The 25,818-nt window shown below is 40.7% G+C and overlaps 1 protein-coding gene across 1 annotated transcript in view; it reads right to left on the reverse strand.

The window, feature by feature from the left end:
* Positions 1 to 15,806: 15,806 nt before the first annotated feature.
* The window catches only part of LOC122794078 (spectrin beta chain, non-erythrocytic 1-like), a 199,352-nt gene continuing 189,340 nt past the window's right edge, over positions 15,807 to 25,818 (reverse strand). Inside the window, exon 5 of the mRNA XM_044062256.1 lies at positions 15,807 to 15,998. Coding sequence (XP_043918191.1) covers positions 15,807 to 15,998 — 192 coding nt within the window. The remainder of the gene's footprint in view (positions 15,999 to 25,818) is intronic.

Consider the following 25,818-nt stretch of genomic DNA (forward strand, 5'->3'; position numbering starts at 1 on the left):
TTGTTATTGTCATTCTATTTTTCGAACTGAAATTTGAATTTTATTTGCATCTTCTATGTGGACGTTTTCTTCCAGGGCCTCCACTGGAAAAGGGCCTGTGTCCATTCAGACTTTCTCGGTTACCAAATGTAAATAAATAAATAAATTGCTAGGGTGGTCTGTGGAAGAAATGTATTACCTGTTTGCTCATTATTTTGGCTTTGCAGAACTAATGTGATTTGTGTGATGCATTATGGAATACTTGAATGTATAGCAACTGTTTGCGTGTAGTAAAGGTGAAATGCAGTGCATAACCATCCATCCTAATCATAATTAGACAGCTGAATTATACACACAACTGGCTACAACTTCTTTGTGGGCATTGTCTAGATGAAATTAACTATCATCATCATTTACTCAAATTAAACAGTCATCTTTCAAGCACAAGTAAATAAACAAATATGTAAGAAAATGCATTACACAACATCCAATCCTTCAGTGCTTCTGGGAAACTGGTACCCCCCCACACACACACACACACAGTTCAAAGATGCATTAGTGGATTTTAACACAGGTTGAGCAGTGGCTTCTGCCCTTAACTCCACTTAGTCCAACACTGACCCTGCTCAGAGGTGAGTGCAGAAGTGCTGTAGCTTAAATGTGAGGACTGGAATAGGGATAATGCAATTATTTCTTTAATTTGCCTCCCAAATCTCAGAGGCTGGCATAGGTCACTATGTCTTTGGTTGGGCCAGGGACAGTATACTCTATTTCTTTAACTCTGTTCAGAAACTATGGAAGTGTGCACAGGGGGGTCACTAAAGTTTATTTATTTATTTATTTTTTTAATAGGAGCACTGTAATGTCTAGTCTGACACCAAAGGGGTTTACAGACATTGGCTGTCTTTTGGGACAGGGATGAGGAGGCTTGCTGTATACACATATGACAGCAGCAACTTGAAATATATGACTGTGGCCATTTGTACCTTAATATTCATCCCAATCTAACTCCAGAGGGAAATCCATAGAAGCTATTTTTGTTTTCTGTTTTGTTTTAGGGGAACAGGAGACTGGTACAATTCCTAGATATGATTTATCTATCCTTGTAAGCATTTGTCTTCTCAGTTTACTGAGTACTATTTTCTCATCTTTGAGCACCAACTCATTTGTTCCATAAATTGAAACAAGTGATACTGAATTTCTATTCTTAGTAATTTTTTTTCAAGCCACCACTGGATCAAAAGGTTGGTGGGAAAAAGCTCTAAAATGCACCTTAGCGTAAGTCAACCCCCCATACCTTCTGTAGTTATTTCTACCACAGTTATTACAATGCAGTCTTGGTCAAGTAAGTTGAGTTGATGGGATGCAGGAAAAAACAAAGTTGAAGGAGGAACTGAGTATCTGACGAATTATGACTTTTGTTCAGGCCATCATTAGATGAATAAAGGCAACTGTACCATACACCTCAGTGCATCTATAACACCCATGGCTTCTGCCCCTAGACCCCAACTTAATGACTTAATGGATTTATTTCCTCCTCAATTATTACAATGTCATTTTGATCACTTAGAGCATGTTGAAAGGATACAGGAAAAAAAAGTTTAGAGTAAGACTGAATTTCTTTCCTTGGTGTTTTTTGTTCAAGCTATCACTGGACAAAAAGGTTTTTTAAAAACACTAAAATGCACCTCAGTGCATCTAGAATCCCTATGGATTCTGAGGGTTTAATAGCCTCCAGATCCCAGCTTAATGTATTTATTTTCTTCAAATATTAAGGGGGAGGGGCTTGCCTAGTTAGTATGTGGTGAATGAATGATTGTAGGAAATAAGTGAAGAGTGCGGCAAACTGAGAAAGTGAAGAAAAAAGCAATCTGGGTGATGTGACTAGGACAGGATGGAGGAATCATAAGGGCACCAGGTAATGTGCATGGAAGATAATGGGCAGTGAAGGGAACTCTATGAAGCCCTTCACCTAGTGTGTCAGTTCACCCAAGATTAGTCTGCATCCAATTAAAATAAAGGAGCTCTGAGTCAAACACATACACCCAGGGTACACACAAAGCATAGAAACCAAAATGCAGCACTTTTCTACTCTGTATTACACACTCAAAGGATTTTATATGTTAGCTGAAACAAGCAGTCCTCACTTCTTTGCACAATACTAACACTATGTTACTTGCTGTTAGTGTGTAAGCACTTCACAGTTAATCTGCATTGATCTGGCATCAAATCAGCCAGATAATGGTACCTGTGTAATTTTCTAGATTATTACATACACAATACAGGTAAAAGGCATCACCCTACACACACTATGATATAGCCGGGTTCCCTGAGGTAGAAGAAGCCACTGATTGTATCCGTATTTCAATAAAGGCCATAGTAGGAGGACAGAGGCAACATTAGACTAACTGCAAGGAAGTCCTTTCCATCAACTGCCAAGTGCTCTGCAATGCACAGGACATAATATGCAATTTGCCAGCAGGGCACCCAGGAAGTGTCAATAAACCCCATATATGCTGCATGTGCAACTTATACCAGTGTTTTTCACCAACATCAACAATCCCTTTTTCCCCATTTCATGGGGTTGAGGTAGTGTCAACTCTCACCACCTCTCTTGATTCAGAGCCACTCTCCTATCTTCTTTGGTAGTCATGCCCGACCATCACAGGTCTTCTCTCATGCCATCCATACATCTTTCTGCTGGATGCCATCACTTCCTTCTTTACCTTCCTTTTCTGTCTTCTGCACATATGCCTGAATCATTGTAATCTGGTCTCTTTCGACATCTTTGCAATTGGAGCTACTGGGGCTTCTGCTCTATAATTCTCATTTCTTTATATGTCCCACAGTCTGCATTCTAACACCCTTCTCAAGCACTTCATCTCCATCACCTTTAGCTCCCTAAACTGCTCTGCCTTTATTGTCCAGGTTTCTGCATCACTGCTTTGAACACTACTTTTCAGTTGCTTTGGTATTCTTCTGTCACACACTACCCCGACACTCTGCAACACTTGGCTGCAGTGTCTCTGATTCTAGCAATGACCTTCTAATTCAGACTTGTCTCCTTGAACATCCCTACCAGATACTTGAGGCTTTTCCCTTCTATCAGCTAGTTTTTATTTCCACCATTTGCTACCACTGGAACTGTGTGCCTTCAGTTTTGCATTCTGTTCCCCTTTGCTGATGTTCTTGTTCAGACTCTGCACATAAAGCCACATCATCTCCATACAGCAATTTTGTTGATTCTGTCCCCTCTGACATAGTCCATCATCAGTATGAACAGCAATAGACTCACAGTTGAACCCTTATGCAAAACCACTCCCACTGGGACACTGTATCAGAGTCCAAACACTGTTTGTGCTTGTTCCATTTGTTCCTTGTACATAGCCTGCGTGGATTCTACCAATGATCTGTGGACTCATAACACCGCAGGACTGGTCAAATCAGCTTTCTTGAAACCTTGTCATATGCTTTCTCCAAATCTAGGAATGCTCAGTTGGACTCTTTCCTTGCGTCTAGATTCTTTTCAGCTATCTCACTGTAAACAGTGGGTCAGTTGTACTGTATATTGATCTGAACCTGAAAGGCTCATCTCTCATTTTACTTTGTTCTACTCAAAGTATTCATTTATCACCCTCTCCAGAACTTTCATGCAGCATGACAGAAGTTTGATAGCTGCATATTGCACACAGTTGTAAATGTCTCACTTTTTCTTGTTCACTGGCACAAGTGTTTTTTCTCCAGTAATAAGGGACACAACTTTCTCTTCATGCTGCTTAGGAGTATTTTCTGGCGCCACTTCCTCCCTAGCTCACATAACACCTTGCTCATCTCTGCCATGGCCTCATGACTGAGCCAGCTACTTTCCCCGACTTCATGTTTCTTAGTGCTGCTCTTGCTTTCTCTAGGGTGGACTCCTTCATTTTCTTTCATCACAGGCTGTATACTTCTCAACTGTTCAGATTTTTCCCTCTTATTATTGGTCTGTTCTTCATAAAATGTGTGGCTTTCTGGCAAATCACTGAGGTCTGAAGTCAATAAATAATGAAATATATTTCAGTTTTAAACTTCGTGTTTTTCAGAAAATTAATGTTAATGCAAAATTTGTTACTCTAGCAACCTTTACAAAAATCCTTTACATGAGCAGTAAGGAAATAAAATATGTCCCTGATTTTAGGCATTTGCCACCTCAAAATGTCTTGCCCTTAAATGTTGACAGATATGACAGGCTGTGTCTGGGACAGTACAGCTTCTGCATTCAGAAGCTGCTGGATGGACTCCGTCCATCTATCTACCTTTGATATCTGATGACTATCTTCTTTATTTCTCTGCCATTGCCTTTTCTGCCATCTGCTGAGTCACCTTCTAGAAACTGGTAGAGTGCCTCTCAGATGCCTTGTTCTTTGCTATTGCTACTGTGCTCTTACCCATTGTTAACCAACCAGTATTCTGTATTAGTATTGTCTGCCTTTTCTATCACCCACTTTTCCCCACCACTCCTATCTTTTGATGACTTCCAGGACTTCTGCATTCCATCACTTGTTACCCTTAAGTGTCTTATTTCCATACTAGGCTTGGCCATATATCTGTCCAATACGCCTTTACACATGCTCTTTTGATGTTTGCATTTCATCTTCAACTCCACCTATTTCATTCTTTTTCCTTATGTGCTAGAGAACTGAATATTGCTCTGAACTCTTGTTCTTTCTCTCCAGTCAACTTACAGGTATTCAGCCAAATCTGTGCTGACGCTAGAGTCCTCTCTGACCACTGCTTGCACTTGATTGTATCAACCAGTGGTTTATGCTTGTGGCTGTTTCCCTGGGGGGGGGTGACTTTGCATTCTACTACAACTCCCATTCCTTACTAGGAGGGAAGTATGAGCTGCATGTTGGCCACTCTTGTATGTGATTTTGTGACTGGTCTCTGTTGATGAACCATATGTTGATCATCATCAAACCATTTGCCAGACTGAAGTCCAAAAGGGCATCTTCTCCTTTATTCCTGCTGGCCCACCTATGTGAACCCAGGCAGTCCTCATATCCTGTCTGTCCTGATATGTGCATTCAGGTTACTCATAACACCAACTCATGGTGTCCTGCTTCATCTAGAAGGTTCTGCAACTACTGCCTGAATGCACACTTTTAATTATTATCACAACCCTACTGTGGGGCATAGGCTGACATTATGAATAGTACTCTAGCCTTACAATGGAGTCTGACTGCCATGAGTCTTTCACTAATTCTTACAACATGCCTTACTGTCTTCTGAAGCCTTTCCCTCATCACCATTCACACCCAATTTCTAGTCCGTTCCCCCCTTGAGTAGTAGACTCTGGATCCCAAGCCAAGTGGCTTTGCTGCACTGCCTTCCATCTTATCTCCTGCATACAGACTATGTCCAGCATTCTCCCTGACATCCTCAACCTGAACAAGCATCTCAGGTGGACTAATCAAGTTCACCAAAGCAAAATTTGAGATACAAATAGCCTTTCAAGCTAATGACTACCATAAGACGTTCTTTAGTGATATCTATAACCTACAAGCTCACTCCCCTAGGAAATACCCCCACCATTGCTCCACCAACTATCACTACGGAACAGGTCCCCCCTGTGCTTTCTAATACCAAGTTCACTGATTTGATGGCCTCTGATATCATCACAGGATGCCTTCTGAATAGCATGAACCATGACCTGTTAGGCCTGCTAGAATCTCTATTTAACCACAACCTCCAGACAGGCTTTGTACTAAACATGTAGAAAAAAGCAACAGTCATCTCTCTACACAAAAGCGGGCCTTCCACAGACTCTAGAAGTTGAGAACCACATGTCTGGCTAGACTTGTATGCAATGCCATGTAATTAATTATTATGGATCTGATAAACGACAACATAGAAAACCTGCAGATATTGGGCCCTACTCAGCTTGGTTTTATGAAAAGCAGGTCATTCCTACTTAACCTGGTGGACTACCTCGAGAAGATGATTAAAGTTATGGGCTAGGGCAAAAAGGAAAAGGAACATACTGCCTATCTAAATCTGCCCACAGTGTTTCATAATACCTCACTTGGGCATTTTAGATAAACTTATAAAAATAGGTATAAACCCAAATGTCACTTGATGGATAGCCAGTTGGCTCACTGATAGGACACAGGAAGTTAGGATAGGAGAATCCACCTCCACAAAAGGCCAGTCACTAGCAGAGTCCTACAGGGATTGGTGTCAAGGCCTCTTCTTTTTGAGATCTACTTCTCTAAATTCAGGGCAAATGTCAAGGGCCTCTGGCTGCCTAACTTTGCAGATGACTACAAATTTGGCCTGGATAGTGAATCCTCTAAAGACACAGGCACCCTTCAAGAGGGCTCATACAAACAACTGGTGCCAGAGTCATAGTTGCATAATACCACCATTTGGAATGATGGCCACCCATGGACATTACCACACTGATAATGCAAGCCTAAAAGTAGACCCAGTGGTAAGGGATTTGGGAACACATGTTGCAGTAACTGGACCTTTGACAACCATTTGTCTACAGTGATGAGCAATTCATTCCATGTTGTACAACTTATAATTAAAGGCAAGGCATTCAGGTCCAGAGAGATCAATGTTCCACCTCACCTGGCTCTCATCAGACAAGTCATTGAGAGTACAACACACCATTTGACGTGCATCTGACTAGGCCTTTGAGACAGCTTGAGATACCCCAGGTGATCCTCATAAAAAGAATATAGGGAGAAGGCAAAACATTCTATTCAGACCATCTCAAATCCCTATCCCTATACTTGCTCTCCTAGGGACTGCTGAGTGGCAATCTATATCTAGCCTAAAAGGCATTCTCTGATCTTACACTGATGGAATTGTTGCACAATCACAAAACAAACAACATCAGAAATATCCATTCTAAGGATCTAAACCTCATCTGCAACACAAAGGACATGCCGGATGAACAGGCATTTATCTCAAACATTACATCTTCTCTGGAACAGGCTTCCTATCCATATGAAGCAAAGCTCATCCTAACCATATTCAAATGCAACTTGGACCAATAGATGGGAAATTTCAAATTTACCCCTAAGCTGGTACCTGTGTCCCAATAACAAGAGCAGCCTGAGAACACTTGGGGTGTGCAAGCCTATATCATAACTTGTAAAATTCACGGTGACACATCAGCAATATTTTGGTAAATTTGGGGTAAGCTTGACTAGTCTTAAAATGGCTCTTGAACTCTTAGGTTTTATTATATGTAGTAATTTTAATTATAGGACTAATGCCTGAAACGTTAAGGCTAAGACATCAAAAGTTATTGGATTAAGTTTTAAGAATTTTACAACAAGAAATAAAGACTGCTTTTGAGGTTGTTCACAACATATGTTCAACCCATCAGAGTGCAACATGTTGTGCTCCTACAAGAAAGATCATCTCCTAGTTTTAGAAGGTATTCAATGAAAATTTACAAGGCATATCATTATTTGTAGAGATAAATCATAAACATCTAGAGACTGGAAAGTCTAGACCTCTTCTCAATTAGTTACAGATATCTGAGGGGTAAACTTTGTTTAGGCAACAGGGGCCTCTGTAGTGTTGAATATCGATCTCTACTAAATACTGAATTGCTGAATACAAGCATAATAACTGGAGGTACATATCCCCCTTACGGAATTGAGGAGTCAAGGACTGTCTGTCTTAAGAGCAAACTACTTAATGCAGTCATTGGATCGACTCTGGAACAGGATTCCTTTGCATAGTCAAGTCTTCTTTGCAGATATTAAAAAAAAAAAAAAACTTGACATCTGGTTGGGTCCCAGAATATATACATTCATTGCAGAATATGCATTCTGAATGGCCTTTGGTATGTATGCAGAAATTAAACAATTAAACAATGCTGTATTTATGTCACAAGTAACATTTAAATCCTTGGATCTAGTAGATATGATGCTGTTCCTTTTACAGATGTGAAAAAGGGCTTTAAGGTGATCCATATAGGACAAAACATTAGATTCTCTTGGTAAGGAACATTTGTGGCATTTCAGCTATTGCATACATATGGTCAGCATGCTGAAAGGGGCATTACACTCAATGATGGGCCTGATAAGGGATGAATAAAGTGTCACTATGACGACTTTGGACTTGGATGCCATGTCTTTACCAACAAGTTGAGTGACAATGATTCTTACTACCTTGATCACATGTTGTTTCAAAAGCCAGATTACTATATACATATGGTCCCAGATCTCTGACTACTGGGTCAACTCTTAAAGGATGTCTTACTGATGGACTGATTAACCTGCATGGCTCTTTTCCCAAAATACACTATAATGCATTTCTTGGCATTGAGTTTTAATCTTTGACTATGGTACCAGTCATTTGTTTGTGCTAGACTCTCTTGCAATTTGCAGTCATCTGCAAACTTGCTAACCCAAAGGTTCCTGATATTAGCCTTGACCCCCAAATGTAAATGAAAAAGAGAAGCAGGCCCAGCATGGATCCCTAAGGTACCTGCTGATGACTGGTCCCAGTGGAAATGATCTCACAAATCCTGATTTCCTGGGTCCTGTCTGTGAGCCAGCTACCAATCCAGTGAGTTATGTTGTGGTTTATGCCCAGTTTGATGAGTTTGTCAAATATACCCGAGTGGGATGCTGTATTGCACATATTAGCCAGGTCCAGGTAGAAGGAATGCACCATTTTCCCTCATCCATTGCTTTGGTGACCTTCTCAAAAAGTGTTTAGTAGGCATGACCTTTCCTTGACAAAGCCAAACTGGGTTGAGTCCAGTGTCTGTAGGTTGCCTATATCTTTCTTGGTCATTTCAATGACAGTTCATTCCATGACTTGCATAATAAACTAGTCAGACTAATTGGTCTGTAGTTTCTGGTCTCAGCTGATATTCCACACTTGTGACCATTGCACTCCATTTTTACGCTATAGCTGAAAAGTGACAAGTTGTAATGATAGGTCATGTTTCAAGCTATTTAGAAAGCATAATGGGATATGTTTGGGCCCCCCAATGAGGCAATGTTTTGGCCTTAGCATGTACCATCAGAAATTGCTCTCTGCTAATAGATGGGTGGTTATGCTACTAGGTAATTTCATGAAGGGTGGTAGGGGAGAAGTAGGGGTAAACTGAGCTGAATTTTTCTGCCAGCAGATTCTCTATGTTGCCCTGATCCACCACTGATCACCAGTTCAGCACACTGCAGTGTGCTGTCTTTCAGGTTTTGGACATAGTTGTAAAAGGCCTTGTGGTTGTCTTTAGCCTGTGAGGCAATACTGAACTTGTAATTGCCGTGGATTTAATTTAGTCCTCATAGTTTCCTGTTTAGCTAAATTAGAGAGCTCTTATCATCATGAGGGTTCTGTGATTTTGGCCATTACTTTTTTCTTTTTCTTATATACTCTGAGGTTAGGATTCTACCAGTATAGTTTTTTCAGCTTACTTCTAGTAGGTACAGTAGCCTCTAAGCAGCCATTTACATGGTTGTACAGGGTTTCTGTGAACAATTCCACATAGGTTCCTGTAAGCTTGGGGTTAGGAAGGAAAATTAATTTTGATAAAGTATTACTTAACAGGATGTAGTTTTAGAATATCTCCTAACTGTTGAACAGCTTGCTGGAGTCTCCAAGTTTATTTTTATTTTAAAGGAGACAGCTTTGTGTTCGGACCCTGCCAGTGAGGACGTGGCTGGGAAGGATTCTTGGGACAAAGTGGGTGACCTATAGCTTGCTAGGATATAGTTTGGGACTTTGTCTATGGTGATTTACATGTGGATAAACTCCAGGGCATCATCCATCATGTTTTACCAACCTAGAGGTATACTTGTTAACGTAGATCAACACTCCTCCACCTTTTACCCCTGTCTGTGCAGCTGATGGTTTAAGTGTGAGGAAGGCACTGAAACCTTGCACTGCCAGAGTACTTTCTGCAGCATTAAACCATGTCTTGATAATGGCACAAATATCTATATTCTCCAGAGTGAGGAGAGTTTGCAGGTTGTAGAGTTTATTGTTTAGGCTCCTAGCATTGAGTAATAACACCTTTAAGTTTTTTGGGCTGTTATTTGCTATGCCAGTAGGTTTGCCAATTTGGAATTGTGTAAAAAAGAGGTGGATATGGTTTTATCCAATATTTGAAAGCTTAGGGGGGACAGGTGCAGACCATACCATGCAAAGCAATGTAGTTTGTTAATCATGTCCTCCCATGCTGACAAATACTGTATTCGCCTGGAATGACACTAGAAATTAAGTCAATTATTGAAATCAATTATCTTTTGTTTGTATTGTGGCATCATCCTTGGTGAAGGCAGAATGCTGCTCAATACACATCAAAGCTCATGCCTGTCTCAGAAACATATTCAGAGAGATCAATAATGTTTTTCTTCACATAGTCCAGGGAGGTATGGTTCAGGTCATTTACAAACTCATGGATTATAACAGAATCATACTAGTACCTGTGGTGCAGTGAACTGAGTGCATGAATAACCTGGCAGATCCTGGCTCCAGATAAGCAGATAACCATTATCTTTTCCTTCTGTCTAGTGAGTGCGGCATCTGTGTGTCATACAATGGAGTCCTCTACATCAAGTGTCCTGAGTAATGTGTTTTCTTGCCTTATGGGCTTTGATCTTGGGGCTCCACTGGGTGTAGGCATATCTGTGGCATTTGATATTACTGCTGCTGAGAGCTTTAAAGATTGCTGAGGATAGGCATTGCTGTCTATAGATGTAGGAGGTCTTTGAGATTTGGGAAGATTGCTTCTTAGTGCTTCAGCACAAGTTGGTCAATGTGTTTGTGGTGGATACTATGTGTATTGGATGTACTGAATGTGCTCTTAGTAACCCTGTTTGTAAGCGACATTTTTGCCTCCACTGAAATGTGTATGTACATCTGTCATAAACTATGTTTCTTTAAGGAGTATGTGGTTGTCTGTGAATGTGAGAAAACTGCTGTGCTGTCTCAGGATGTCCATTATGTACCACACTAACTACAGAGACATTTGAAAATTGCATATCCATATTATCTGGATCTGTATTCAGGTGGGCTACTATGGGTTGAGGACCCAGTTATACTGAGGTCTCAGAGTTGTCTCTGGGGTTTGTTAATAGACTAGGTTAGATAGGTTCATAGGTTAGTACTAGGCTAACTGCCCTTATGAGCCATTTTAAGCCTAGCCAATTATCCCATGACAGAATCAAACCCTGCACCTTGTGTTTCTAAGGTAAGCACCTTAACCATTACGTGGTGCTGTTCAACACATACTAGCTGATCTAAGCTCATCTCCATAGAATGTCTTTGTTTCAGCCTACCCAAGTTTCAGATTTCAGTTTTAATGGTAGTATTATAGATAAACTTTATTATTTAGACATTTGTCTCATTCCAAGGCACTGCCAACCAGCTGTGCACAAATGGGCTGAAATTATACCAGCAGAAAAAAATGAAAACTAAGTACTGAACCCTTTTGCCAATAAATGGCTACACCATGAGCCCTTTAAGAGCACTTCTCAATTTAGATATGCCAGACAAACACCTCCTGCCACAAGGTAAATAATCCTAATCCTCTTAATGCAAAAACACAACAAAAAAGGGCACCACAAGTCCAAATCTACCACAAAATATACTTGGTCACTAGCTAGATCACCTTCTACAAGGCAATTACAATGCAAATAGTATTAGCAACAAACAGTCTGAGAACTGTCAGAAAAAAGCAATTATCATTTAAATAATGATATACAAGTGCTATTTATCAAGTACAAGAACTTATCTTTGCCTGGATGGCACTGGAAACAGCAAACTCTTCTAGATCACAGGTAGGATGCCAAACTTTGCTGAGCTATCCCAGGTAGTCCAAGTTGGGCAACTGGAGACTAGTCAACCAGCAGTTTATTGACCCACAGCTGCTGGGCTTTATGGCAGGCACACAGTGGCTAATAGAGCAAACAGACTCCCACCAACAGTTGACATGGGTCCATGGTACAGGGTCAGATTAGGCCATGTTCTCAACTCAGTTATGAACAGAAATACATATGTCCACTTCTAACATTAGTCAACATGACTAAATTGCCTATTGTCAATTTTTACACTGCTGACTGGCTAGTCCTGACATGGAAGATAGTCTGTTAACATCTATCTAGAGGACAGATATCCATTGTTTGGTGTGGTGGGATTTTTTTTTTACAAGCCCATCTTATTGGCATGCTGGACATGCCCAGAAGCCATAGATAAATCGTACCAATCAGAAACGCACAGAGCGCAAAGAAGGTGTAATGGTCTTGTCATAGACCCAAGTCATTATTGAGCATGTGTTTAGCCTGCTTAAGATTTGCTTCCACTGTCCTGACATACCTGATGGTGCACTGCAGTATGACCCTGGAAAATGCAATAAAATCTGTTATGCAAACAGTTACAAAGAGGGCAGAGACATTTGGGAGGTGGAAGTTCCAGAGTTAGTAGAAGTGGAGGTGCCTGATGTAAAGCCTTTGGTGGAACTGGCTGCAAAGGAGTCTGCAAAGGAGGAGGTCCTTAATAAGAGGCTGTGGAGGAGCTGGCTGCAGGGGATAAGGCAAATTCAGTATACAGTGTCAATGGCTAAGATGCTATCTCTGGTTCATAACTAGGGGCCAGAATAAGCATCACATAGAACAGTAGAAATGTTACAAGCAAAACTACATCCAGATTATGCTCTACTGTGCAAAGGCTGGACACACTGTGCATCAGACACGGGCTACCTGGTTAACATAACTGGGGGCAAGGCATGGTTATCAGCATATGTACCAAGTGGGGAGGGCCATGGTGACATGTGCCAACAAAAGATAGCATGTGTATGGAAATGGAGGTGGGGGTGAATGCTGTGTATTTTTAAGAGGCATGGGTGTGTTACGGGGCAGGATCAAGGGAGACTAGTGCTGCAGATATGTATGTGTGCACACGTGTGCAAGGACACAGCTCCAGCACTACTCTAGGATCTGTTGGAAAGTCCAGCAAACCTGCAGGAGATTTATGCATCAACAGTTCACGTCCCATCCATATGGCTGTCATCTCCTGGGAAGGTGACAGACATGATCCGCAGCACTCACAGAGGATGGAATGCACTGTGTTTGCAATTGATAGGTCATGCTAGGTGGTCTGTGCATGTACATCCAATCTGCATGAATGCACACATCTCTACAAAAAGCCCTGTGCACTGGATGGAAGTGTGGAGGTGCTGGAGCTATCCACAAGAGGCAGAGGTGAACAGGTCATGTGACATGCAGTGGCCATGCCACAGAGGGGCACTTGCTGCATACAGACTTCGTACATCACATGATAATGTTGCACATCTGACCCAAACATGCCCACAGACCTCATACTATCCCAGCTATCGCAGTATTGGTAATTGTCTAGCACTGCATTATGGCCCTGCACAAATTCTGAGTAGCAGTCACAGCCACACTGAGCTCAGGATGGGGATGGTATCCATGGCATGATCACCCACCTGCATGCTAACCCTTGCAGTCATAATCTTTCTCAGTGGAACTAGTGGCAAGCAAAGCAGAGTCTTTCACTGGTTGGATGTTTTGGTCTCTTCTGGTCTCTGAGTCAGAGGAATAATCTGCACAAGAGTTGTGTACATGGAAAGGGGATGGGGATATGGTCATCACATTGCAGAAGTCTATCACTGACACTGTGACCAGTGACTGTGTTGTGAGTTAACTGCCACCAACACTGGGGCAGACAGTTCTCTAACATCAATCAGACCTATATCCATGGTGGCGAATTTAATAACACCAAAACAATTACTCAATCTAAGGATAAACCCTTCACCACCCCATGCAGCCCAGTTAACAGCTTCTATGTAACAGTGTACTACATAGAAGTAATGTCTGACATACCTTAGGTGGAAGGCCTTTGGAACGGTCATACAGAGATTCTTGTAAAACAAAGGCACCATTCTTGCAAGCTCTATGACCATGAAATGGACAAGTAATGGAAAAGTACCTTATGCTCACACATACCCACCCGAGGATCACCAATGGATATCCACTGACTTGTACTGGTTTGCTAATTGTTAAGCACCAGCCATTGATCACTATCTGTAATAAATGGCCTAAGGATGAGAACCACAGTAAAACCACTACCTTTCTAAGGTTCGCAGATCACAACAGAAATTCAGGTCTTCTAACTTCAGTAAGATTTTGCGATCTATCCAAAGTAGTCAACACAATCATCTAATTTTCTTAACTAAACTTTCTTCATATGGGCATCACCCTCCTCACTTAACTTCTTAGTTAATTCACCAATAGGTTCCAAGCAGTGAAATGGCAAGATGATTTCTCCTCTTTCCTTCCTATATCCATTAGAATCTCACATGCCTCTATCTTAGGACCACTGCTGTTTAACTTATTTATGAATGAGCTAAACACAGCAGACAAAGAGGCCACCAGAATACAATAGGTCGACGAGTTCACTCTGCTAGGACACTACCCATTCTCCAAACCATGCTCCAAACACTCTCCCAGAAATCCTTTTTCTCCATAGAAACTTGGCTCAACAACTCAACTCCTCAGTAATAAAAAAAAAAAAAAAAAAACTAAATTACTACTGTACACTCCCAACTCTCTTTCCTCTTAAAAATCTACCTTTAATATACTGTCATCAAGACCAATACAGAACTGGCATCCCACACCACACTACTAGGTGCGATTACAGACAACTACCTACAATCTGATCTCCTCTTTCAGGGAGCCGTAAAGAAGACACAACAAAACTAGGCTGCCTCTATGGATTAAGCACTACCTTAGTCACTCTGCCACACAAAACATAGCCACATCGATTCTACTGCCCACCCTATAATATGCCTCTGCTCCCCTAACCAATCACAACTCCTCTATCAGCCAAACAAGAACAATGGTACAATAAGGCAGCCAAATTCACAACCAACCAAAAAATATAGATCACATTACTCTTTCTCTCTCTCTAAAACTTAACTAAGCTGGCTCAAATTAAACAATTCTCTGTTATACTCGCAATTAATTACAACTTTCAAACTACTGTACAACCTGAAAACATTTCCATCTCTTCAATCCATCATTCAACCTATACTCCTAAGAGACCTGTACACTGCACTGAAATCATTATTCTCCATAACTAAAGCCAACAACAATACAGGATACTGTCTGTATTCATAGCGTATTGCTAACAGCTAGAATACTGTCCCAATCCACTTAAGAACAGTTTTCAAACTGAAAGACTTTAAATGCTAACTGAATTAACGCTTGATAGATACATGACTCTACAATGGCAAAAATTCAAGTTCAGAGGTTGTAAGCAAAGTATTTGATTACTATAAAAAGTAGTAGTAACTGATGCTTTTTAAGCATCAGTAAGCCAGTAAAATGAAATTTTATTTTTATCTTAGAAAGGAGTTCACCTGACTACTATCTTTCGCAAACTATAAGAGTTCAACAATTGCCAAGATTAATAATTCAGTGACTGGAGAATAATTTACAGTGAACTCCTTTGATTGAACACAAGTGGCTAAATAGGTCTTAATGCTGATCAGATGACGTGTGGCAAAAAAATCTATAACAGACACATGCGCACGTTACAGTGCCATTGTGAAGTTGCACTGCATAATCTTTGGTGCCTCTTAGCATGGCATTTTCTTACTGAATAGTAACTTTTTACGGTTCACTTTCAAAAATAAGTAAAATATAACAGCAAAACTCTTCAATTACATTCAGTGTAGGTTAAATAATTTGACTGATGCTTCCAGTGTAACATTTTTACCATGATCACACCAGTTCGGTATGTAGTACCATGTTACTATTGTAAATTCCCCAAAAGAACAATCACACTTACTTTATGGGTTTCTCCGCAGTGCAGTACGTGGTGAAAGCTTGCAGTTGTTGTTGCACTCCTGATAGGGAGTTTGCAAACCTATGATTGCTAATAACACTGATTGTGTGTTCAATCCATTCTAGGAGATCACTAGCCAAGGCTTCACATTTCTTTATAATCTTATCGATCTCAATAGCTTTCTCCAGCACCTAGAAAAAGAAAAGAATGTCTGGTACATGGCATTATAATACCACACATTTTTATACTGACACATTTTTGTCACCTCTTTTAACACAAATAAGGGAACATTTTAAAATAATTTGTCAATGTCAAAAGGCCAAACAGGTATACCAGTTAAATGAACAATGATAATCCTACCATTGCCTCTTTTCTTTGTAAAATTACATTATGGAACAGGATTAAACAATACGGACTTTTTTAATCTTTCCTAAAGGACCACAAGATATTTGCATGAGAAGGCATTTTAATTTAGGTGAGAGCATAACTGCAGAAAATTGTGGATGTCTCTGTGTATTATAAGGCTGTCCTGATTCAATACTTGGATTCTCTGCAAATGAAATTTATCATGACTTACTGGTATGTCCAGTATCAGTACAAAAGTAAAGTAAAGCAAATACATCTTGCTGTAGCTCTGGGTTACTGACTGAGGAATGAATATTCTTTAGAGTCTCAAATATTCACTGTATTTTAGCTTCCATTAACTTTCTTTAGACAATTTGTTTTAATAATATACATTTTCCTCAGAAGTGTTTACAGATGGAATCCAAAACAGCATGGTAAAATCAGGACCACAAACAAGCTGATAACAAATACAATAGTTAAGCTGCAAAAACTGATTCTACATAGTCCACCCCGATAAAAATTCGCTAGCTTAAACTTCACAAAACACACATACACAAAATATGCTAGAAGGTTGCCTAACAGAAAATGCAAGGACATGAGAACAGAAATGCCTAAATAAAAAGTTAAGTACATCTTGTCTATGTTCTACTGCCTTTATGTAAATTCGCCAATATGGCAACTTAAGTCTAAAGCCTCTGTAATAGAAAGGTGTATTTTAGCTTATTTTATTTCACATAAAACTGTATTGTCACTGTTGGCAGGATCCGTTTTTTTTTTTTTTTTTGGTAGTAGCTAGACTAAAACCCTCCCAGCATGTTTTTCTCCTGTATTGAAATGCAAGGAAATTCTCAATATCTAACAATCATTAGTGGTGTTACTTATAGGTTCATAGATTAGTACTAGACTGCCCTTGTAGGCCACACTAAGTCTAGCCAATTATCCCTGTGTGTGAATCAAACCCTGCACCTTGTGTTTGTAAGGTAAAAACCCTTTATTAGCACAAATCAACAAGGTTTTAAACTCCCAATAGCCAACTGAATAGAGTAGTTAATATACCCAGGTGGTTTCAAGAAGCACCTCAACACACACTCACAGTTTTATAAATTGAAATAAATTAGTCTCACTCAGGTCCATGTGCTGCCACTCACCTTCCCCCTCTGTTTTACCTCTATGTTTTCAACATAGCGATCTAACTAATTACTTGCTTCATAACAATTCTATCATTTCTCCCTTCTTTTCAATTACACTCCACTCAGTTCTGCCTCATTTTATTTTTATATTTTGCATGCAAGACCTTTTAATGTTTATTATATTAAACTCATTGGTTGTTTAAAGTTTTTTAATGAAACTGTCTTGATGTAAGTGCCTGCAATGTATGGCTGCAGAAAACCTTGTTTTAATTACTGGAGCTTTCCTCCCTAGGCCTCCGCTAATAACCAGTTCTGAACAGGAACAATCCCAATCAATGAATGCGAACAAACAAGCAAAGAAGTAACTGTCCCTCTGAAGATAAATCATCATTTCATACAATCTTTCTAATACCTGCACTGTTCTGCACTCTTGCAGATCATCTGAATGCTGCCTGTTTTACCATTACATTTTTTATGCTGTATAAATGAAAGCCTTATCCTGTCATTCATATATTTTCCCTCTGGTTTTAAGTGTTGCCTTCTTTCTTTTAATGCTAATAAACTGTGCTTTCAAGAACCATCATAGTTGTCATGAAATGTGCAAACGTACCTCATTTCCATTCCCCAGCATTGACCTGCAGGGCAGTGGTCCTGTGTCTTACAATTCTCAGAATCCAAACATTTCTCTTCAGCATTTCTGACCTCATTCTGCTACTGCTTCTAGTGTGCAGATGACAGAGAGAGCTCTACCTTCCTCACCAATCAGACTGCAACAAGTTCATTAGAGATATCACATTCCTTCACTAGATCTGATGATGGTATTTGTGCTGTACACGGTGGATTAAATCTGTAAAGTACAGTTGTGCAAAATCTTACTGTAACACTAGATGTCCTTTCCTTCACTGCTGCAGGATTCCTTACACTTGGGATTCCCTGCCTCAGGCAGCCCAATATCCAGCAGGTATACAAAAGCCTACTGTTGCTTTAAGGTACGTAAAACATTACATGTATGAACCTCATGTAGCTTAGGGCATAAAAGTGCCGTCCAGATGTACCATCCTCAGAACTGATTGCCCTAATAGGAACACTAGTCCATGGAAACCAAAGAGGTAACCAGTATGTCAAGGAAGGAAATGGACTAGGGGGAAGAAGGGAGGGAGTAAATATTGCAACAGCGAGGGAAAAGACACCTACTGTTATGGTAAGATTTTACACAACTGTACTATGTCCTTCCATTAACTGGTTGCAGTATTCCTTACATTAGGGAGAGTGCCACAGCTCAAGAAGAGAGGAGAAAGGACCAGTAGAGCCCTCTAGGAAGCCATGAAGAGTGGCCCTAGCAAAACCAGCTCTAGCTCTGGAGATTCCATCCAACTTGCAGTGCTTGATAAAAGCATGCACAGAAGTCCGGGTAACTGCTTGAGTAATAGAATTAGTATCAAACTGCTTAAAAAAGCACCAGAAAAAGCCACATCTCCAGTAGAATGAGCCTTTAAAAAAGAAAGAAGGCTCTTACCATGAAAAGCATGACAAAAAGAAATAGCCTTTGAGATCAAAGAAGAAATAGTTTGCTTGGACAAAACTAATCCTAGTGACCTAGGATGAAAAGAAATAAACTAATCAGATTTGCTAATAGACTTAAGTCTTAGCTAAATAAAATCTGAGTTGTTTATGCATGTTCAAAGTATGCAGCACCCTCTCATTGGCAGATTGCAGAGAGTGGAAAAAGAAAGGCAAATTAATAGACTAAGTGCCAACTCATTAACCACCTTAACCATAAAGAAGGACTAGTACACAAGGAGACCCCGTCCTTAGGAAACACCAAAAAAGGTGGACAAGTCATAAGGGCTTGAAGCTCAGACATCCACCTGGCAGAAGTAAGGGCCAACAAAACAGCAGTCTTCCAAGAACAATGGTGCAAGGAAGCTGAAGCAGCAGGGTCAAAGGGAGCCTGAGTCACCTTCTCAAAAACAAAATTAAGATCCCAGGGAGGTCTAATATGACGGATGAAGGATGCCTTTAAGCAATTGCTTAGTCTCAAATCTAGAAGCTAAAGGAGGAGATAAAGGCAGACAAGCAGAGACAGCTGACAAGTGGGGACCTTAACAGAATATGCCAAACCAGCATTGAGCAACTCACACACAGAACCAACCAGCACTGAGCAACTCACAAATAACCAAGAACCAAAAGAACATCCAGAGAGAGTGGGGTCCAAGTTATGAGAGAGACATCAAACAGAAAACCTCTTCCATTTGGATAAGTAGGATTTTCTAGTAGTGGGTTTCCTGGCCTAATGCAGGACCCTCAGCATATCCTCAGAAAAAAGATGTTTATGTGGAATCAAAATCCGAACACCCACACTGTCAGATGAAGAGTGGACAGGTGGGGATGGGTGAGAGATCCCTTGTCTTGTGTGAGTAGATCCACCCTGTGAGGTAACTTGTGATGATTGCTTCTTGGATAAATGCAGAAGAAGAGGGAACCAATGCTGTCACAGCCAAAGGGAGTCACAAACAATAATTTGGGAGCATCCTGTTGAATTTCGAACAGGACTTTTGGAAGGGGAGAAAATGCATAAAGAAACATCCCCTTCCAAGAAAAACAATGGAATCCACCTTCCACACCAGAGGAACTGGGACTCAGGCACAATTGCCTGTTCAGAGGGGAGGCAAATAGATCTACTTGACTACCCCACTCGTGGACAATGTTCAGAAATACATCCCTGTGAAGCATCCATTCATGGGATTGAGTTAAGGACAAACTCCTAGTGTCTGCCATAATATTTTGACCTGAATGGAAGTTAACTGCCTGAAGAGTCACTTGATATTGGACAGCAAGATGCCATACCAGGAGTGCAAACTGGCAAAGATAAGATCTTGTTCCTCCCTGTTTGTTTACATACATCACTGTGGTATTGTCGGTGAATACCTTGAGAAGCCACAAACAGAAGAGAGGATAAAAAGCCAGAAGAGCTCTCATCTCCTTGACACTGATGTGCTCCTTCTGCTGAAGAGGTTACCATACCCCTTGCACCTTTAAGGATCCAAAAGCTGCTCCCCATCCCTCATCCAAAATGTCTGAACAGTTCCTGAGAGGTAAGAGGGGAATGAAAAGGAAGACCTGGATTTAGAGAGAACTGCTGGATCCACCAGTGAAGTTCCTTCATGAGACAAGAAAGGAGAGGAACTATAATGTCTAGAGGATGTGCATATTATAGCCAAACTGACTTTAGAAACCACTGAAACTTTCACATATGGAGCTTGGCCAGAGGTAGTATAGAAATGGTAGATGCCATGAAACCCAGAGGTCTCAAACTCACTGGATGAAAAGGAGGCCACAGGAAGAAGAGTTTAAAAGAAAGAAATGAGAATTGAGGCCTTTGGAGGAGGCAGGGATGCCAGCATAGGCACCGTCTGAATCTTACAACCCAGAAAGACATGATTCTGAGGAGAAGTCAGACAAGACTTTTGCAAGTTTATTGTGAACCCCAGGCACTGTAAAAGGGAAATGGCAAAATGAAGACTTTGCAAAAGATCTCTTGAGAGAATGCCTCAATCAGCAGGTCACCCAAGTAAGGAAACATCTGGATGCCCTGAAGCCCGCAAAAAGCAATCACAAGAGCAAGGCATTCAGTGATTACCTTTGGGGCATTAGAAAGGCCAAAGTGCAAAGCAGAGAACTGAAAATAGCAGGAAGCAAGAAAGAAAAGCAAAAACGTCCTAAAAAGAGGATGGACTGGAATATGGAGATAAGCAACCTTGAGAGCCACAGACACCATATAAGCCTGATGGAGCAAATGAGGAAACAGAGTCTGAAAGGACAACATCCGAAAGGTAAGCACCTTCAGAAATGTGTTTCAATGAGAGTGATCTACAACTGTTCTCCAAGTACCCTCGTCCGGGCACTAACCATTCTGGAGTAAAAACCCCTACCCCCTTTGGGACACAGGTACCTCTTGAATAGTACCCAGAGTCAAAAGGTCTCAAAGACCCTCTAGGAAAAATAGTTGTTGTTCCTAAGGAGGCTAAGAAGTGCCCATAAAAGGGGGATGGAATTTCCACACCATGAAATACCCCTGGAGAATAATGGACAGTGCTCATGAATCCTGAGTAATCTGCAGCCAAATAGGAAGAAAAAGAGAAAGGCAAAGAGAAAGAGGAATGTGGCTGGGAAGAGACTGGTCATCATACAGCACCTGGTTTATTAGGAAAGGAAAACTTGAGAGTCCCTGAAGTCTGAGGAGCCTTAGCAAGAGAAGCCCAACTGCCACTATTTTTGCCCTTAGCAGGAGGGAGAGATTGCTGTGATCAAAGGGTGGCTTACTGGGGTAGTTTCTCTGAAATTTAGGTACAGGAAAGACACACACATGTGCGAGTTCTTGTAAGGCCTTCCTCATATCCTGAAGGGACTTAAACCAGCAGCTGCTTCCCCAAACAAAAGTTTATTATCCAGAGGAGCATCCATCAACTTAGCCTTGATATAATCAGGTAAAAGTTGAAACCTAAGCCAATAATACCACCCCATCACTGAACCAAGAGCAGTAGCCCTAGAAGAGGCATTCACTGCATCATAACTACACTTGATAGAATGACGAACCACTTGAGAGGAGATAAGGAAAGAGCAGAAATTTTACCCTCCGAGTCTGGGGAAATCGGAAATAAGCTGACCAGCCTGAAAAAGGAGAGCCACCACATACCTAGACATATGGGCCTGATAATTAATAGCCCTAAAAGCTAGTGTAGCAGAAGTGTAAACTTTCTTACCTAGCCTTTCCATGGCTCTTCTGTCTTTGTCAGAAGGCAGTAACGTGGGTGAAGGAAGCAACTGACAGGGCTTGTCAGAGGGGAGTCAGCAACAATAATTTGTACAAAAATTTATAATCCTCAGGCACCCTATAAAACCTATCATTCTTCTTGGAAGCAGGGGGCAGAGACTCCAGGGCTTTAGAGGCATTGGAAAAAGCATACAAAGTAGTCAAAACAGAAGGAATAGCAGAAGGTTTCGGAGATTCCATCTGCAGCAACTTATAGTACACTTCTTATGGATTTCAGACACCTGAGCACAATCCCATTTAAAAATTTTAATCATCCTGGAGATTGTGTCCCAAAGGAAATTTATTCAAAGAGAGTATCAGGACTATTAGATTCCTCCTCCTTTGACACAGTCCAAAGGAGAAGGAATTTGGGAAGAGTAAGCAAGGGATTCTTCATCAAAATCAAGACTTCTCCTCAGAGGAATTCTGTTCCCTGGGCCTTTTAAGAGGAGTGGAGGACCAAGGTGCAGCTAGAACAGAAACCCCCTGAGGAGGTTTTAATGCCATCAAAGCATTAAACAAACACTGAATAAAGGCCTGCCATTCTCTCTGTGGATCCCTAGGAGCAGGAGAAACATGTTTAGCTTTTGTTTCTTCTTTAAAGTAACATCCACCCTATAAAACCTACAAGGCTCTGACCCAGGGTGACATTCAATAACAGTAGTAGGAACTTCTTCCCTAACTAAAATCTTCAGAACACCCCTAGACCTCCTGTAAATAATCAGCCATGATTCCCCCTGAATGTAAAGCCTCATCAGATGTGCCGCAAGCTGGATCCTCACCGGCCTCCAACCAGTCATGGCAGAGGAATCGGATAACAAAACAGGGCAAGCCTATGGGTTCTCACTGACCTCAGGAAAAACACCCAGTGGAGGCTGGACAGCAGAAGATTCCGGTCTTAGTTTTTTAATCTTCTTCCCTAATGGCTGATCCTCATGACGAGAAGTTCCATCGATTGTATCCTTAACAAGAAGCTTAAGGCACTGATTCTCAAGATACAAAGCAGGGGAAGAAAACCTACTACACAGGGTCTTTGGCATGAAAGCTTGACAGACAGAACAGGTTGTATGGTTGTGAGAAACTCCTAGACAAAATAAACACTTATCATGGCGGTCTTTATGGGGAATCTGTTTCTCACACTGGCATTTACCCTTCCTGGATGACACTAACCCCCAGAAGCAACAGAAAAGCTAAAAAAAATAAAACCCCAATGGGGTATTTATCTGCAATAGCTCAGTACCAGCAAACAAGACATAGGCGTTCAAACCGGCGTATGAAAGATACATTTGAACTGGCAGAAAAGAAGTACGCATTCAGACAAATGATCAAGAGATGCATTCAGATTAGCAGCAAAAAAATTCTGAGGATGGTACGTCTGGACATCACCTTTATGCCCTATGCTATGCAAGAAGCATACGTGTGATATTTGGCGTACCTTAAAGTAACATTAGGCTTTTGTATACTGGCAGGATGTCAGGCTGTCCAAGGCAGGGAAATCCCAAATATAAGGAATACTGCAACCAGTGAATGGAAGGACATCTAATGTTTTTGCATCTTTGGTCTCAAGTTTTCACTCTGTGTTCAACAGTTGCTTATGGGTCTCCACAGCTCTTTCAAGTGCATATGAAGGAGCATAATATTATAAAATGTTAACATATACAACACCTTTCTGTCTCCCAAACACAATTTCTCCCCTAACACACATCCCCTTTAGCATATTTTATTTCAGATAACCCAAACTGACTAAAAGTTTTCCTTTAATATTCATCATCTATTTCAAATGTGTGCTCCTATCAAGCCATGCTCACTTAAATTAAGATGAGCACCTACCAAAATGAGGAACATCTTCATAACAGAGGTTATATATAATCTGTAAGTGCACACAGATTTTCTGGACACTTCCAAGGATACAGCAAATCTACATCAGGAAAACATCTGTTTTCTTCACCTCTATCACATGGTCTTACTGTTAAATATTCAGCAATAACAGTAAGATCCTAGCCTTAATTCACAGAGTCAGGGGTTCAGTTTGGACCTTTTGTGATAGTTTTGTGACTGTGTGTGTGGAATTCTGCACAATCTCCCTTTGTCTGTGGGCTTGTTCCAGGTACCAGAGTTTACTTTCCTCTCCTACAAACATGCTGAATGGCTAGCAATACATTTTGTATTAACCCTTGCTCATTGACCAGGGTGCATTAAGAACACTTCACTTGCTTCACTGGCTTGTTCCAGGTACCCGAGTTTACTTTCCTCTCCTACAAACATGCTGAATGACTAGCAATACATTTTGTATTAACCCTTGCTCATTGACCAGGGTGCATTAAGAACACTTCACTTGCGTATTAATATGTTTAGATGGTTTCAGAATTAGTATAACTCGTGAAAAATTTATTTTTATACCAATGTTAACTACTTGCAAAAATTTTCATTCGAGAAATACCAGGATAAGATTGCTGTCACTATTTCAACACTGCTGCTCTTTCTGATGTAGGACAGGAAAGATGGCTCTGTCTCGATGTCTGAGGCTCTTTGTTTTTCACTGTTAAATTCATCCAGATTTTGCATCCAGGAATAAAAACTGAGTTTTTCTGTAACTGTCCATCCACTGAGAATGAGAATATTTTTATACATTTGTTTGGGTAAGTTCACTGGATACAAGGCCATTTTCAGGGGTGACCTGGGTGCACTGTCTGGTTAAGTGAATGTCTTAGATTGACACCACAGGTAAATGGATGTGGAAAGAATCAAACTATGCATAACCCCTGAATATACATGTATGTGTATATGAGCATGTATGCACTCCTTGCAACACCAACAACACTGCTCTTAAGATCCATTTGTTTGCAAGTGTTGTCCGTTAGGCCACAATTTCTTTCTCCAGGAGGGCCATACAAATTAATCCAAGAGTAAGTTTGTGGATACCCATCCAGCCATCTAAGTTATGTTTAAGGAAAATGGTCAGCCACACTGCTTAACATCTACATGTTTATTCCAAAGGTCTGAGAGTTCCTGACTTATAAATCTGTTTCTCCATGATGTTTCTTTTATCTACTGGTGAAGATTTAGATTGTTGGTTTTGGTACTGGTGGAGTCAGCAGACCTGCAGAGATATACATAGCCCAGGACAACTGGACCTCTAATGGCATGGTAAGTGACACAAAGTTTTCCCCCTCAAAACTGTTTAAGACACTGAATAAAGGGATACGGCTTCCAGGCTCTCTCAATAGCTCAAGGAAGTGAGGCCAGTGATTTGACTAGGAGCCTTGGATCTTTCTAATTGCTTGATATGTTAAGTGAAGGACATCCTAAAGATGAAGTTGTACTCGATAACTGGTCTCATCAATGCTAAGTATAAGGAGTGATTAATTCTTTAGACCTTAATGCTATTGATTTGGCAATTTGCTGTACTAAATAAAAGGATTTCCTGACAACCGTTATTGCATAATGGTCAAAAGAAAGGAAATTATCAACCTACATTCCTAAGTCTCTGCCTGCAACTTCATTTTGTGGTGGTGTGTTATCTATACATGATGATGAGGGGATGAAGTTGTGTGCCAAAAGTGACAATATTATATTTCTTTGTATTTAGTCGGAACCTATTTTGAATACACCAAAAATTATACTATTAAGAGTTTATTCCTGTTGGCGGGGGTCAAATGAATTAAGAACTCCCAGTTTGCAGTCATCTGCCAACTTTCTTAGCCAGAGATCTTGGCTTTCTGC

The sequence above is a fragment of the Protopterus annectens genome, chromosome 1.part0, assembly GCF_019279795.1.
Source record: "Protopterus annectens isolate FY-2018-M chromosome 1.part0, PAN1.0, whole genome shotgun sequence".
In the NCBI taxonomy this organism is placed as follows: Eukaryota; Metazoa; Chordata; order Ceratodontiformes; family Protopteridae; genus Protopterus; species Protopterus annectens.